This window comes from Rhinoraja longicauda, chromosome 31, assembly GCF_053455715.1.
Source record: "Rhinoraja longicauda isolate Sanriku21f chromosome 31, sRhiLon1.1, whole genome shotgun sequence".
NCBI lineage: Eukaryota > Metazoa > Chordata > Chondrichthyes > Rajiformes > Arhynchobatidae > Rhinoraja > Rhinoraja longicauda.
In genome coordinates this window covers 16,845,238-16,861,477 of record NC_135983.1, presented here as the reverse complement: position 1 = coordinate 16,861,477, position 16,240 = coordinate 16,845,238, and the positions used below count along the sequence as shown (strand labels likewise).

Here is a 16,240-nt window from a genome sequence, read left to right as displayed (position 1 = left end):
GTTAAACAGGAGGGGCAGGGGTTCACCCAGTACTGTGGTTGTACACTTCTAGGACAGGATGGTTGTAGGGATTTCATGGATCGGATAAAGGATGGGGTGCCATTAATGAGTCTTGCTGTCGCTTCACAGCCCTGAAGGAGATCCACCAAATCCTGGGGAAATCCATGCAGTTGTACTGCTCTGGAGAATGGACCTTTGGCGAGATGCCTGCAGGCACTGTAAACCTCGACCATTTACTGGAAGCGTCTCCATCACATCCCCCTCCCCCTCTCCAGAACCGAGGATTCACAGGTACGACGAACATGCTGGCTATGAAAAGCAGGAAAAGTCAACAGTGTTTAATTGTCATATGTAGCGATAATAGAATGATGAACTTCTTACATGCACCAACCTAACAGGACCGTAAATGTAATGCACGCAGATAATATATATATATTTTAAACTTCAATGCATTAATAGCCATAATAGTGCAGAAAAAACGAAGAGTTTAGTGCAACTAAAGACAGTCCAGAGCAGTTCATAGTTGCTGGGGTTAGTGTTGTGCAGCATTCGAGAGCCTGATGGTTGCTGGGTAGAAGCTGTTCTTGATCTTGGTGGTCACGAAGCAAAATAAGAGCGTGGCCAGAGTGATGTGGGTTATTGATGATATTGGCTTTCGTTTTGAGGCAGCACCTCCTGTAGATTCCTTCGATGGTGGGAGGTCAGTAACTGTGGGACCGGGCAGCATCTATCACTCAGTAATCTTCTTCTTTCTTGGGAGTTCATTGAATACTCTCATTCATGCCAAATCCGCTTATTCTTTGAAGGAAGTGGAGACATTGATGGGCATTCATTGTGATTGCATCTGTACTGGGCCCAGCATGGATATTCAGAGATATTCACGCCCAGGTTGGCAGCTTGCCATACACACAATTGTGAATCCAAATCTCACAATATGTGCACCCTCCACTCCAAGTATGATGGCAATAAAATGGCCATTTGATCTTGGGGTGATTTTGGAGAGAAAAACATCTTTGGAATTCCTCTCTGATCCCCACCTAAAGATGATGCTTTGGGAAGGTGTCCCTCCTTAACAGCATGTGTTGTATACCCGCATCTCGAGAATTGTAGCGGTCCAAGAAAGCAGTTCACCACCACCACCACCTGGAGGGCAATTGGACGTGGTCTATTAACTGCTGGTTCAAGCCTGTAAAGCCCTCATCCCTTGAATAATTAAAAAGAGAAAAAAATCGGGGAGATCCTTCCATCCCTGAGTTCCTTGTTTTACTTGGTATTTGTGCAAGATGGTGTCTTACCAGCAGGTATGGGTGTCATCCTCGCTGCCAGAGATCAGCAGATTGGGATGGCTGAGTAGACTGTTGCAGAGGTCCTCCATTCTCTGAGGAAAGAGGTGTTTACCCCAACTTCTAGCCTAGCACTGGCCTTAAACAACCGAATGTGGAGGTCCCTTGCTCTTCTTGACTTAATGGAGCAATCTGTAAACTAAGACAGTCAGTTTATTCCCTTCACCATCAGATAGTCTCTGATGAAATGACCAAAGCTTGCACTTCTGTGAACCATAGACTCCTTAGTCCAAGTTCAAATTGCCCTTTCCTCTGCTTGCAAATGTGTCCTTTGTTACAGATCGACTGTTCTACATTTATACTTCAGGAACAACGGGAATGCCGAAGGCAGCCATTGTTGTCCATAGCAGGTAAGGACCAGTGTGCCATGAACATCAAAGGCCATTTACCCAATTGAACTCACCCCATGGTGTTCCATCTCACTCAATCTAATATCCACTCCCATCTGAACATTAGTGATGTCTTTGACCCCTGTACTTAAAATATTTCAGTGGAGAGATTTTTCTAAATTACAACACAGTTACAGCACAACAGAATTCCTGACCCCAAACATCACCTATCCTTGTTCTCCAGATATGCTGCTTGACCCACTGAGTTACTCCACCATTTTGTGTCTACAACAGAATTTATGTTTGGAATGACCTATCGAACGAGTTTGTGCTCCGTGTTGCTCAGTTGATTAAAAATGTTCTGGATTTCCTTTCTTGTCTTCTCCCGTTCATCCCTTCATTCTTCCTGTCAAACCTGAGTCATTGTCAGCTGCTGGTGCTTCCATCCCCTTTCCCAGCTCTCCGGGTAATGTGCCAGTCTCACAACAGGAGGCACCTTCTCCGACAGTGAGAGAAATCTCTAGCGGTTGCTGAGGAGTCAGGAGAGAGTCCTAAATGTAGCTACATAAAGAGGTTTGACACACTGAGTCTCTGGCATGCTGAGTTACTCTGCCAACTGTTGAGTTGAAGATCTGTGCCAGTTCCCACCTGCTGTCTTGTCACTTTGGGGACTGATAATAACAACACCTTTTATTTAAACACTACCTATAACATAATGAAATATCTCAAAGCTTTTCAGAAGAATGTTACAAAGTCATTGAGAAACAAGCTCTTTGGTCCACACTGACCATCAAGCACGCACATTCATCGTAATCCTAATATAAACCATTTGTCCCATGTTCCCATCAACTTCCCCCAGATTCCACCAACCACCCATACAGTGGGTGCATTTTACAGTGGCCAATTAATGGGCAGTACAGTGGCGCAGCTGTAGAGCTGCAGCCTCAGCGCCAAAGACTTGGTTCGAACCTGACCTCTGGTGCTGTCTATGTGGAGTTTGCATGTTTTCCCTGTAACTGTGTATGTTTTGACCGGGTTCATGGGTTTCCTCCCACATCCCAAAGACGTGCGGGTTTGTACGTTAATTGACCTCTATAAATTGCGCCTCTGGTGTAGGATCAGTGTGGATTAGAAAGTGGGATGGCATTGAACTAGTGTGAGTGAGTGACCAATGGTTGTAGTGGACTCGGAGGGCCTGTTCCCGTGCTGTATCTCGAAACTAAATTAAACTTACCAACTTGCACACTTTAGGGTTATGGGAGGAAACCAGAGCACCTGGAGGAACCCCACGTGGTCACGGAGAACGTGCAAACGCCGCACAGACAGCACAGCTCAAACAAGAATTTAATTCCAAGCTGCACGCAGATACAAAAGCAGGTGGCCCAGAGATCATAATCATCATAATCATAATCATACTTTATTAGCCAAGTATGGTTTGCAACATACGAGGAATTTGATTTGTCATACAGTCATACCAATAAAAAGCAACAGGACACACAAAATACATTTTAACAATAAATATCCACAACAATGACTCGTCCACATTCCTCACAGTGATGGAAGGCGGGAAAAAAGTTCAATCTCTTCCCTTCAGAAAGCTGTGTTATAAGGAGGAAAAAAAGGATAGGAAGGAGGAAAGGCTCAGAGTGAAGTCCAGAACTTGGGTCTTGGTGCCAAAGGCCATCTGTGAATGGCTGAGTGGCTAGATTCAGGTGTGAAGAAGGGGCAGAATTAAAGTGACACAATTTGGAGGCTAGAGAATATTGCGAAAGGGAAAAATTAAGCCATGGAGGGATTTGAAAGAAGAATAAAATTTTGAAACCACAAGGCTATTTTAAACTAATCCCATCTGTCTGCTCATGGTCTCGATACCTCCATCCCCTGCTTCTTAACATTTGCTATCGTATTTGCTTCCACCACCTCTCCTTTGCATTCCAAGCACCAATCATGCTCTATATCAAAAAACTTGCCCTGCAAATCGCCTTTAAGACCTCTTGCTCCCACCTCAAATCTATGCCCTGCCATATTTGACATTTCCACCCTGGGAGAAAGACTCCTTCTGGCCCCGATTTGCCTCTCAACCTCAAACTCCAGAGAAAGCAGTCCCACCTGGAGAATTTAACATGGTTCCTGTCACGGAATAGGATTGGCCTCGAGGCCGCTGCAATGGAGCTAGTTTGTGGGGAGCAGCAGATTCCGCAGGGCTGTTCTGCACATACAGCAGCAGGTTACAGCGTTATACCTGATTGTTCAGGTGCCTGAAAAAATGAGGTGCTCCTGTTTTTACCCTTCACCTGTGGGAACAGCTGCCCAAAGTTGCCATTCCAGGGAACAGCTGTCCGAAGTTGTGGTTCCCACACCATTTGGCACGGCCACTTGCCTTTTTATTTATAGACCTTGACATCGAAAGCCAGCAAACTGCTCACAGACAGACACGTCCTTAAAGCTGCCACTTTCTGCAACATAACCTTTGCCTCGGAAAAGCAGCCAATATAATCAAAGAGTCATCCCACTCCAGTCATCCCTCCTTCTCTCTGCTCCTGTTCAGCAGAAGGTAGGGAAGCTAGACAGAGAGGAAAAAAAAAGACGTGCTGGAGTAACTCTGCTGGTCGGGCAGTATCTGTGGAGAACTTGCTCAGGTGACATTTCGGAACGGAACCCTTCCTCAGAAGGAGGGTCCTGACTCAACCCGCTGAGTTACCCCAGCATCTGTATATTTTTTTCTCCTTGTAACTAATACCCGAATGGGGTCATGATTTCTCTTCTGAGGCTGACACATAATATCATGATCATTCCCTAGTCTTGGCATGGCTGTAATGACCAACCTGATGGGTGGAGATTGTTCTGCAAGATCTTGCATTTGAGGTTGAATGATGTGCGTAATGTTCCCTCTCCAGGTATTACCGGATGGCAGCTTTGGTTTACTATGGTTACCGGATGTGCGCTGATGACGTTGTGTATGACTGTTTGCCGCTCTATCACTCTGCAGGTAATGTGGCTGGGAGTTGTGGGCTGGATGGGCAGGCAGGGCATTGTACACAAATGAAATGTTTCTCAGCCATTTACCAAGCTTTGGGATCCCACTACAGCTTTTTCCCTGTCCATGCCACCTCCCCATTTCGAACAGACATCACTTTCTCAATTACAAATGTTTGCCTTCAGTGGGGTAAAATCCATTGTGACAACTTGTGGTGATTTTAACATGGATTTATTCACAAAATGCTGGAGTAACTCAGCAGGTCAGGCAGCATCTCGGGAGAGAAGGAATGGGTGACGTTTCGGGTCGAGACCCTTCTTCAGACTGATGTCAGGGGGGGCGGGACAAAGGAAGGATATAGGTGGAGACAGGAAGATAGAGGGAGATCTGGGAAGGAGGAGGGGAAGAGAGGGACAGAGGAACTATCTAAAGTTGGAGAAGTCGATGTTCATACCACTGGGCTGCAAGCTGCCCAGGCGAAATATGAAACATGGATTTGGTTCAGTACATTTTGATGCTGGAATCTTGAGTTCTGGAGGAACCCACCGTTTGTTTCCCTCCCCCAACCAGTCATCCTGCTCCTTCCCCTCCATGTGCTTTCTCCCAGCCCTGGGCCCTCCATTTATTTTCATCCCCTTCCATCTATATGCCTCTCTCCAGCTTTACACTTCACTCCTCATCTCTCCTTATCTGACACCATTTTGTTTCTTTTTCACTTTTGTCACCTACTCCACCCATATGCCACTCGCCTGTGTTCACTTATCACATGCCAGGCTTTGTCCTGCCCCCATCTCTCTTCCAGTTTTTTCCCCATTTCCAATCATTCTGATGATCTGAAACATCGCCTGTTGTTTCTCCCCACAGGTGCCTGACCCACTGAGTTCCTCCAGCACTTGTCCTTTGCTCAAGTGTTCAGTTACGATGCTTCAACCATTCTGAGCAGTGACTGGCTTAATGTGCCAGCTAATCTATTTTAACCGTGTTTAATTCACCTCTCCACCGATTCTGTAGGTTGGAATAAGATGGAATCTTAGTCTCCCTCCTGTAAATTCTTTGGAAACTGAATTGCGAGTCACTAATTTGTTATGCTTTCTTTTCAAGGGAATATTGTGGGGATAGGTCAATGCCTTTTACATGGACTGACTGTTGTAATCAGGAAAAAATTCTCTGCCTCTCGTTTTTGGGATGACTGTATCAAGTACAGGTGCACGGTGAGTCGGCTGAAGAATGAATTTGTTTTCAATCTGTTACCTTCCCATTTCACTCTCGTCTGAAACAATAAACACACTGATACAGCTGTAAAGTATCCGTAACCATCTCCATGCTTCAGAAAGCAAACCTGGTTATTTTTTGTAATATTTCAGTCTGATCTGGAGAATCAGCTTCATTAACAACTCACTCCCCGACACTCTGGAGATAAGGGAGAATAGTAGATCCCTAAAGACTTCCTCTTAAGTCCCACCTCCACCCTGGAGAATCCCCTGGTGACAATAATACCCTTCTGGGCTCCCCGCTCATGTTCCGATACCCAGGAATGTACAGGGCCAGTACCCAATTTTCTATGGAGACTGTTATCCATGTGAATAACACTTGTGCATTATAACATAGAACAGTACCCTGCATATCAATATGTTGATCTAAAAGCCTCTTAAATGCCACTATCATATCTGCCTCCACCATCACCCCTGGCAGTGTGTTCCAGGCACTCACCACCCACCCTCTGTGCAAAAAAAATTTTTGCCCCACACATCTCCTTTAAACTTTGCCCCTCTCACCTTAAACCTCTTGATATTTCTCGAAACCTAAAGCACATTGACATTACCTGGGGTTTCTGAAATTGGTTGCTTCTTCGTGAATTTACAGCAACGTCTATTGTTTCAACCCCTAACTATTTAAGTTTTGCCCAAGGTCAGAGGCTGTGACGCATGTTTGCTTCTGCAGATTATCCAGTATATTGGGGAGATTTGCCGCTACCTCCTGAGCCAGCCCCAGCGCAGCGTCGAGAGGGAGCACTGTGTCCGCATGGCCCTAGGAAACGGTCTGCGCCCATCCATCTGGGAGGACTTCACCTCCCGCTTCCAGATCCCGCAGATTGCCGAGTTTTACGGGGCCACAGAATGCAACTGCAGCCTGGGCAACTTTGACAACAAGGTACTGCACATGAATGGCACCGAGTCAGCAGAAGGAACGGTGGCAAATTAATGTCCGCACAACAGTATTGCACTGGAACAGACTCCTCATCCCACAATATCCGTGCCGAACAGGACGCCAAGTTAAACTAATCTCCACTGCCTGCACTTGCTCAATATGCTTCTACTCCCCACATATTCGAGATCTTCGGTTTCTTCCCACACTCCAAAGACGTACAGGTATGTAGGTTAATTGGCTGGGTAAATGTAAAAATTGTCCCTAGTGGGTGTAGGATAGTGTTAATGTACGGGGATCGCTGGGCGGCACAGACTTGGAGGGCCGAAAAGGCCTGTTTCCGGCTGTATATATATGATATGATATGATATCCATGTCAATAGACAATAGACAATAGACAATAGGTGCAGGAGTAGGCCATTCAGCCCTTCGAGCCAGCACCGCCATTCAATGCGATCATGGCTGATCACTCTCAATCAGTACCCCGTTCCTGCCTTCTCCCCATACCCCCTCACTCCGCTATCCTTAAGAGCTCTATCCAGCTCTCTCTTGAAAGCATCCAACGAACTGGCCTCCACTGCCTTCTGAGGCAGAGAATTCCACACCTTCACCACCCTCTGACTGAAAAAGTTCTTCCTCATCTCCGTTCTAAATGGCCTACCCCTTATTCTCAAACTGTGGCCCCTTGTTCTGGACTCCCCCAACATTGGGAACATGTTATCTGCCTCTAATGTGTCCAATCCCCTAATTATCTTATATGTTTCAATAAGATCCCCCCTCATCCTTCTAAATTCCAGTGTATACAAGCCCAATCGCTCCAGCCTTTCAACATACGACAGTCCCGCCATTCCGGGAATTAACCTAGTGAACCTACGCTGCACGCCCTCCATAGCAAGAATATCCTTCCTCAAATTTGGAGACCAAAACTGCACACAGTACTCCAGGTGCGGTCTCACCAGGGCCCGGTACAACTGTAGAAGGACCTCTTTGCTCCTATACTCAACTCCTCTTGTTACGAAGGCCAACATTCCATTGGCTTTCTTCACTGCCTGCTGAACCTGCATGCTTCCTTTCATTGACTGATGCACTAGGACACCCAGATCTCGTTGAACTCCCCCTCCTCCTAACTTGACACCATTCAGATAATAATCTGCCTTTCTATTCTTACTTCCAAAGTGAATAACCTCACACTTACCTACATTAAACTGCATCTGCCATGTATCCGCCCACTCACACAACCTGTCCAAGTCACCCTGCAGCGTTATTGCATCTTCCTCACAATTCACACTACCCCCCAACTTAGTATCATCTGCAAATTTGCTAATGGTACTTTTAATCCCTTCGTCTAAGTCATTAATGTATATCGTAAATAGCTGGGGTCCCAGCACCGAACCTTGCGGTACCCCACTGGTCACTGCCTGCCATTCCGAAAGGGACCCATTTATCCCCACTCTTTGCTTTCTGTCTGTCAACCAATTTTCTATCCATGTCAGTACCCTACCCCCAATACCATGTGCCCTAATTTTGCCCACTAATCTCCTATGTGGGACCTTGTCGAAGGCTTTCTGAAAGTCGAGGTACACCACATCCACTGACTCTCCCTTGTCAATTTTCCTAGTTACATCCTCAAAAAATTCCAGTAGATTTGTCAAGCATGATTTCCCCTTCGTAAATCCATGCTGACTCGGAATGATCCCGTTACTGCTATCCAAATGCTCAGCAATTTCGTCTTTTATAATTGACTCCAGCATCTTCCCCACCACTGATGTCAGACTAACTGGTCTATAATTACCCGTTTTCTCTCTCCCTCCTTTCTTAAAAAGTGGGATAACATTTGCTATCCTCCAATCCACAGGAACTGATCCTGAATCTATAGAACATTGAAAAATGATCTCCAATGCTTCCACTATTTCTAGAGCCACCTCCTTAAGTACTCTGGGATGCAGACCATCAGGCCCTGGGGATTTATCAGCCTTCAGTCCCATCAGTCTACCCAAAACCATTTCCTGCCTAATGTGGATTTCCTTCAGTTCCTCCATCACCCTAGGTTCTCCGGCCCCTAGAACATTTGGGAGATTGTGTGTATCTTCCTCAGTGAAGACAGATCCAAAGTAACGGTTTAACTCGTCTGCCATTTCTTTGTTCCCCATAATAAATTCCCCTGCTTCTGTCTTCAAGGGACCCACATTTGCCTTGACTATTTTTTTCCTCTTCACGTACCTAAAAAAACTTTTGCTATCCTCCTTTATATTATTGGCTAGTTTACCCTCGTACCTCATCTTTTCTCCCCGTATTGCCTTTTTAGTTAACTTTTGTTGCTCTTTAAAAGAGTCCCAATCCTCTGTCTTCCCACTCTTCTTTGCTATGTTATACTTCCTCTCCTTAATTTTTATGCTGTCCCTGACTTCCCTCGTCAGCCACAGGTGTCTCTTACTCCCCTTAGAGTCTTTCCACCTCTTTGGAATAAATTGATCCTGCAACCTCTGCATTATTCCCAGGAATACCTGCCATTGCTGTTCTACCGTCTTCCCTGCTAGGGCCTCCTTCCAATCAATTTTGGCCAGCTCCCGCCTCATGCCTCTGTAATCCCCTTTGCTATACTGTAATACCGACACTTCCGATTTTCCCTTCTGCCTTTCCATTTGCAGAGTAAAACTTATCATGTTGTGATCACTGCCTCCTAATGGCTCTTTTACCTCTAGTCCCCTTATCAGATCAGGATCATTACACAACACTAAATCCAGAATTGCCTTCTCCCTGGTAGGCTCCAGTACAAGCTGTTCTAAGAATCCATCTTGAAGGCACTCTACAAACTCTCTTTCCTGGGGTCCATTTCCAACCTGATTTTCCCAGTCTACCTGCATGTTGAAATCTCCCATAACCACCGTAGCATTACATTTTTGACACGCCAATTTTATCTCCTGATTCAACTTGCACCCTATGTCGAGGCTACTGTTTGGGGGCCTATAGATAACTCCCATTAGGGTCTTTTTACCCTTACAATTTCTCATTTCTATCCATACTGATTCAACATCTCCTGATTCTATGTCACCCCTTGCAAGGGAATGAATATCATTCCTTACCATCAGAGCAACCCCACCCCCTCTGCCCACCTGTCTGTCTTTTCTATACGTTGTGTACCCCTGAATATTCAGTTCCCAGCCCTGGTCCTCTTGTAACCATGTCTCAGTGATCCCTACAACATCATACTTGCCCATGACTAACTGAGCCTCAAGCTCATCCACTTTATTTTTTATACTACGCGCATTTAAGTACAACACTTTAACTTCTGTATTTACCTCCTCTCTCACATCGTTCACAATTGGCCCTGCCCTTAATTTCTTTTCCGCTCTAGAACTTCTGTTCCCATTCTTCCGAGAGTCTTTTGCAATATCTCCTGTATTCCCTTTGACCTCATCTTCATATTCACAATTTGTTAACCCCTCCCCCCCACTACTTAGTTTAAAGCCACAGGTGTCACACTAGCAAACCTGCCTGCCAGAATGTTTGTCCCCCTGCTGTTAAGATGCAACCCGTCCCTTTTGTACAAGTCACCCCTAGCCCAGAAGAGATCCCAGTGGTCCAGAAATCTAAATCCCTGCTCTCTGCACCAGCCCCTCAGCCATAAATTCATAACCTCTATCTCTCTGTTCCTGGCCTCACCAGCACGAGGTACCGGTAGCAGTCCAGAGATAACCACCTTCGACGTCCTACTTCTCAGCGCTTTTCCCAACTCTCTAAACTCCCGCTGTAGCACCTCCTTCCTCTTCCGCCCGACGTCATTCGTGCCCACGTGCACAACGACTTCAGGTTGATCGCCTTCCCTCACTAGGATTTTCTGTCCTTATCATAAATGCCCCTATCATATCTGCCCCCACCACCACCCCTGGCAGTGTATTCCAGGCGCTCAGCACCCTCTGTGTAAATTGTTTTTAATGGTTTTGCCCATCTCCTTTAAACTTTGTCTCTCGCCTTTAAAGCTATGCCTTTTTGTCCTTGACATTTACTCCCTGTAGAAAAAAGGTTCTAATTATCTACCCTATCTATGCCGCTCATATTTCCTCAACTTTCAACGTGCCAGAGAAAACAATCCAGGTTTCCCGACCTCTCCTTATGGGTAATCCTTTCTAAACCTGGTAAACATTCTCTCCAAACCCTGCACTCCCTTTCTTGGATAGATCCAATTCATGAAACATAGAAAAATAGGTGCAGGAGTAGGCCAGTCGGCCCTTCGAGCCAGCACCACAATTCAATATGATCATGGCTGATCAATTAAAATTAATACCCCATTACTGCTTTTTCCCCATATCCCCTAATTCCTTTAGCCCTATGAGCTAAATCTAACTCTTGAAAACATCCAATGAATTGGCCTCCACTGCCTTCTGTGGCAGAGAATTCCACAGATTCACAACTCTCTGGGTGAAGAAGTTTTTCCTCATCTCAGTCTTAAATGGCCTACCCCTTATTCTTAAAATGTGACCCCTGGTTCTAGACTCCCCCAACATCGGGAACATTTTTCCTGCATCTAGCCTGTCCGATCCCTTAAGATTGGTGGTCACGGTGGAGCAGTGGTAGAGTTGCTGCCTTACAGTGAAGGCAGCGCCGGAGACCTAGGTTTGATCCTGACTACAGGTGCTGTCTGTATGGAGTTTGTATGTTCTCCCCGTGACCTGCATGGGTTTTCTTCGAGATCTTCGGTTACCTCCCACACTCCAAAGACGTACAGGTTTATAGGTTAATTGGCTTGGTAAATGTAAAAATTGTTCCTCGTGGGTGTTGGATAGTGTTAATGTGCAGGGATCGCTGGGCGGCGCGGACCCGGTGGGCCGAAGGGCCTGTTTCCGGGCTGTATCTCTAAACTAAACTAAAATTTTGTATGTTTCTATAAGATCCCCTCTCATCCTTCTAAATTCCAGTGAATACAAGCCCAGTCGAACCATTCTTTCATATGTCAGTCCTGCCATCCGGGGAATTAACCTGGTGAACCTACACTGCACTCCTCAATAGCAATAATGTCCTTCCTCAAATTAAGAGACCAAAATTGCACACAATACTCCAGGTGCAGTCTTACTAGGGCCCTGTACAACTGCAGCAGGACCTCCTTGCTCCTAAACTCAAATCCTCTCGCAATGAAGGCCAACATACTCCAAAGACTTACAGGTATGTAGGTTAATTGGCTGGGTAAATGTAAAAATTGTCCCTAGTGGGTGTAGGATGGTGTTAATGTACGGGGATCGCTGGGCGGCACGGACTTGGTGGGCCGAAAAGGCCTGTTTCCGGCTGTATATATATGATATGATATGATGATATGCTATTAGCTTTCTTCACTGCTTGCTTTACCTGCATGCTTACATTCAGTGACTGATGTACAAGCTCACCCAGGTCTCGTTGCACCTCCCCTTTTCCTAATCTGACACCATTCAGATAGTAATCTGCCTTCCTGTTCTTGCCACCGAAGTAGATAACCTCACATTTATCCACAATATACTGCATCTGCCCACTCGCCCAACTTATCCAAGTCACCCTGCAGCCTCGTAGCATCCTCATCGAAGCTCACACTGCCACCCAGCTTTGTTTGATCCGCAAACTTGGAGATGTCACATTTAATTCCCTTGTCTAAATCGTTAATATATGTATTGTAAATAACTGGGGTCCCAGCACCGAGCCTTGCGGCACCTCACTAGTCACTGCCTGCCATTCTGAAAAGGACCCGTTAATTCCTACTCTTTGCTTCCTGTCTGCCAATCAGTTCTCTATCCATGTCAATACCCTACCCCCAATACCATGTGCTCTAATTTTGCACACTAATCTCTTGTGTGGAACCTTGTCAAAAGCTTTTTGAAAGTCCAGATATACCACATCCACAGGCTCTCCCTTATTCATTCTACTTGTTACATCCTCAAAAAATTCCAAAAGATCAGTCAAGCATGATTTCCCCTTCATAAATCCATGCTGACTTTCACCGATCCTGTCACTGCTTTCCAAATGTGCTGCGATAACATCGTTAACAATTGACTCGAGCATCTTCCCCACTACCGATGTAAGGCTAAGTGGTCTATAATTCCCCGTTTTCTCTCTCCCGCCTTTTTTAAAAAGTGGTGTTACATTGGCTACCCTCCAGTGCACAGGAACTGATCCAGAGTCGAGAGAACATTGGAAAATGATCACCAATGCATCCACGATTTCTAGGGCCACCTCCTTGAATACTCTGGGATGCAGACCATCAGGCCCTGGGGATTTATCTGCCTTCAGTCCCAACAGTTTACCTAACACAATTTCCTGACTAATGTGGATTCCCTTCAGTTCCTCCCTCCCACTAGATCCTTGGTCCCCTAGTATTTCTGGGAGATTGTTTGTGTCTTCCTTAGTGAAGACATAAAGTACCCATTTAACTGTTCTGCCATTTCCTTGTTTCCCATTATAAATTGACCTGTCCCTGATTGTAAGGGACCTACATTTGTCTTCACTAATCTTTTCCTTTTTACATATCTAAAGAAGCTTTTAGAGTCAGTTTTTATATTCCCCGCAAGCTTTCTTTCATGCTCTTTTTGCTGGCTGCATAAACCAAGAGTGCCAGAAAATCAGTGGTAAAACTGTAATGAGTAAATATTAAATGTAAGTGCAAGATTATATAACTAAATTAATTAAAATGGGGTTAAAATATAAAACACAGCAGAAAAGTCAATTACCACCATTTTGGACTGATTATCAATTAATGTGCGCATTTACTTCAAAATGTTATTAGCAAACAGTGAGATATTCACATTATTTTGTAATGTGCATTTTTACTTTGAAATGCGCTAAAAGAGGCTTGAAATTGGTAATTTTGTGTGTAAATTTTCAAAATGTTTCCTTTTTTTTATCCCCACTGCGCGCCTCGTGCAAACGCTCGGCTCTTTTCCTCTCTTTTTTTACCTCACTCTCATGCCTGCTCTTAAACGTGACTATTGTATCTGCCCCACCACCACCCCTGCAGCACATTTCAGGCACCCACCACTATGTGTGTGTGTGTGTGTGTGGGGGGGGGGGGGACTGGCACCACACGTCTCCCTTAAACTCTGTACCTCTCACTGTAAAGCTCTGCCCACCAGTTTATTACATTTGCACCCTGGGTGAAAAAAGGCTGACTGATGCATAGCAGCTATTGGGGTTATTCCTAAACCAGTTTTGGCCTCTTAACCTATTGCATCTTATTATTGCTCAGTCATTGACACCTGGGGCTTCACTTGCTCTTGCTGTTAGACTTGGAAGTTCCTCCTTAAACCTCTCCACTTTCCTCCTTTTAAGGCACTCATTTAAACCTTGATCTTGGTTGCGCGAACACACCTTTTTTGGTTAATGTCAGTTTTAATCTGCAATGTTTCACACAGAATTTAGAATTGTTGCTTATGTAGGTGATTTTAAACTCTTGAACGAGTGCCTGGAATGTTTGGCTGTGCTAAAGACACGAAGCAAATGCATGTTATTGTAAATAAATACGTCAGGCAGCCAACCTTGGCCAGACTCTGGTTCAGTTTTCTCATGATATGAAGAGGATTGGGCGTTGCCTTGAAACATTGCAACAAAATGATAAGATGCTGTATAAATGTGTGAATATTTGTATTGCTGGTGCCAACTAGAGTAATTGTTATACTACACAAGATAAGTCTCTGTAAGCACATGTTACTGGGAAATTTAGTCATGAACACATTTGAACAGGGAACCTGAAATTTGTTAGAAAAAAAGATACAAAGTGTTGGAGTAACACAGCAGGTCAGGCAGCATCTTTGGAGAACGTCGATAGGTGACATAATGGGTCGGGACCCTTCTTCGGACTGAATGGGTCTGAAGAAGGGTGCCGACCCAAAACATCACCTATCCATGTTCTCCAGTGATGCTGTCTGACGTGCTGAATTACTCCAGCACTTTGTGACCTTGTATTGTAAACCATCATCTGCTGTTCCTTGTTCTTCTCTCTGACATTTGTCAGGTTTAGGTTTATTATTGTCACATGTACTGAGGTACAGTGAAATACTTTGTTTTGCAGGCTATCCAATCAGATCAAATGATACTATACATACATACAACAAAGTCGAACTCAAGTACAATAAGTGGAGCAAAGGGGAAGATACAGAGTGCAGAATATAGTTCTCAGCATTATAGTGCATCAGTTCCAGAGACAAAGTCCAATATCCACATTGGGGTAGGGGTGCATGGGACAGTACCTGTAGCTAGTAAACCTTTGGGAGCTTGTTGGCAATGAGTATATATCTAGAAACTGTTGCAATTCCAAGCTGTGGTTAATGGGGTGGTTCTGGGGGTGGAGTTGGATTCATTGGAGATGGTCTTGGAGGGGAGGATGCTCCTCAAACTGTGGAGCATCTTGGACAATACAGCTCAGCCCCTCCATGACACACTGGTCAACCTGAGGAGTACCATCAGCAACAGACTGGTTCCACCAAGATGCAGCACAGAACACCACAGGAGATCCTTTTTCAAACTGTACAACTCCTCTCCCTTCTGTTGTTTTCTTAGACTGACTCCCCTTTCCCTTCCCTCCCCCCCCCCCCCCCCAATCTTTGCACATCCCGAATCCTGGACTTTCCACTCGTCATTTTAATTTAACTTTAATTTCATGTTTCATGTATCTTGTAGTGTTTTATGACTGTTGGCAGGCCAATTTCCGTCCGGTGCTAAATAAAGTTGTATTGTATGTTAATCAATTTTCCTTATTTTTTCTTTGTAGATTGGTGCCTGTGGTTTTAATAGCCGCATTCTTCCGTTTGTCTACCCGATTCGATTGGTGAAGGTGGATGAGGACACGATGGAGCTGATTCGAAATTCCAAAGGTGTCTGCATTCCCTGTCAACCAGGTATTCCCGCAACCACTGGTAAACTGGCAATAAGCTTTCACATTCTCCTGGACTCAAGGCAATTTATGATTCTATCTTCTTTGTGTTTAAATCAGTTCTGTATTATTAACTGAGAGCTGAGAGGGTTTGAGTTAGGGATCAGTTTCCAAGTGCTCATCAGCCAGAGTTTGTGCATGAATATACCCTGTCTTTTGCCTGTTGAATTTTAAACATTGTGGGGCTTAGCTGTTATGTTGACTCTATTCTTTTTCCCGTCTAGGTGAGCCAGGCCAGCTGGTGGGGCGTATTGTCCAAAATGACCCCCTCCGGAGGTTTGATGGATATGTAAACAATTCAGCGACAACGCATAAGATCGCAAACGATGTGTTCAAGAAAGGAGACATGGCCTATCTTTCAGGTAAGGGGTGGATGGAATGGATGAATTTGGATATTCAGGAACTTATCAGTTTTCAAGAGAGAGTTGGATTTAGCTCTTAGGGCTAATGGAATCAAGGGATATGGAGAAAAGGCAGGAACGGGGTACTGATTTTGGATGATCAGCCATGATCATGTTGAATGGCGATCCCGGCTCGAAGGGCCGAATGGCCTACTTCT

The 16,240-nt window shown here is 45.0% G+C and overlaps 1 protein-coding gene across 1 annotated transcript in view; it reads left to right on the top strand.

The window, feature by feature from the left end:
* The window catches only part of slc27a4 (solute carrier family 27 member 4), a 50,465-nt gene that overhangs the window by 29,948 nt on the left and 4,277 nt on the right, over positions 1-16,240 (top strand). Inside the window, 7 exon segments of the mRNA XM_078426451.1 lie at positions 130-291; positions 1,624-1,693; positions 4,570-4,661; positions 5,751-5,860; positions 6,591-6,800; positions 15,520-15,646; positions 15,906-16,043. Coding sequence (XP_078282577.1) covers positions 130-291; positions 1,624-1,693; positions 4,570-4,661; positions 5,751-5,860; positions 6,591-6,800; positions 15,520-15,646; positions 15,906-16,043 — 909 coding nt within the window.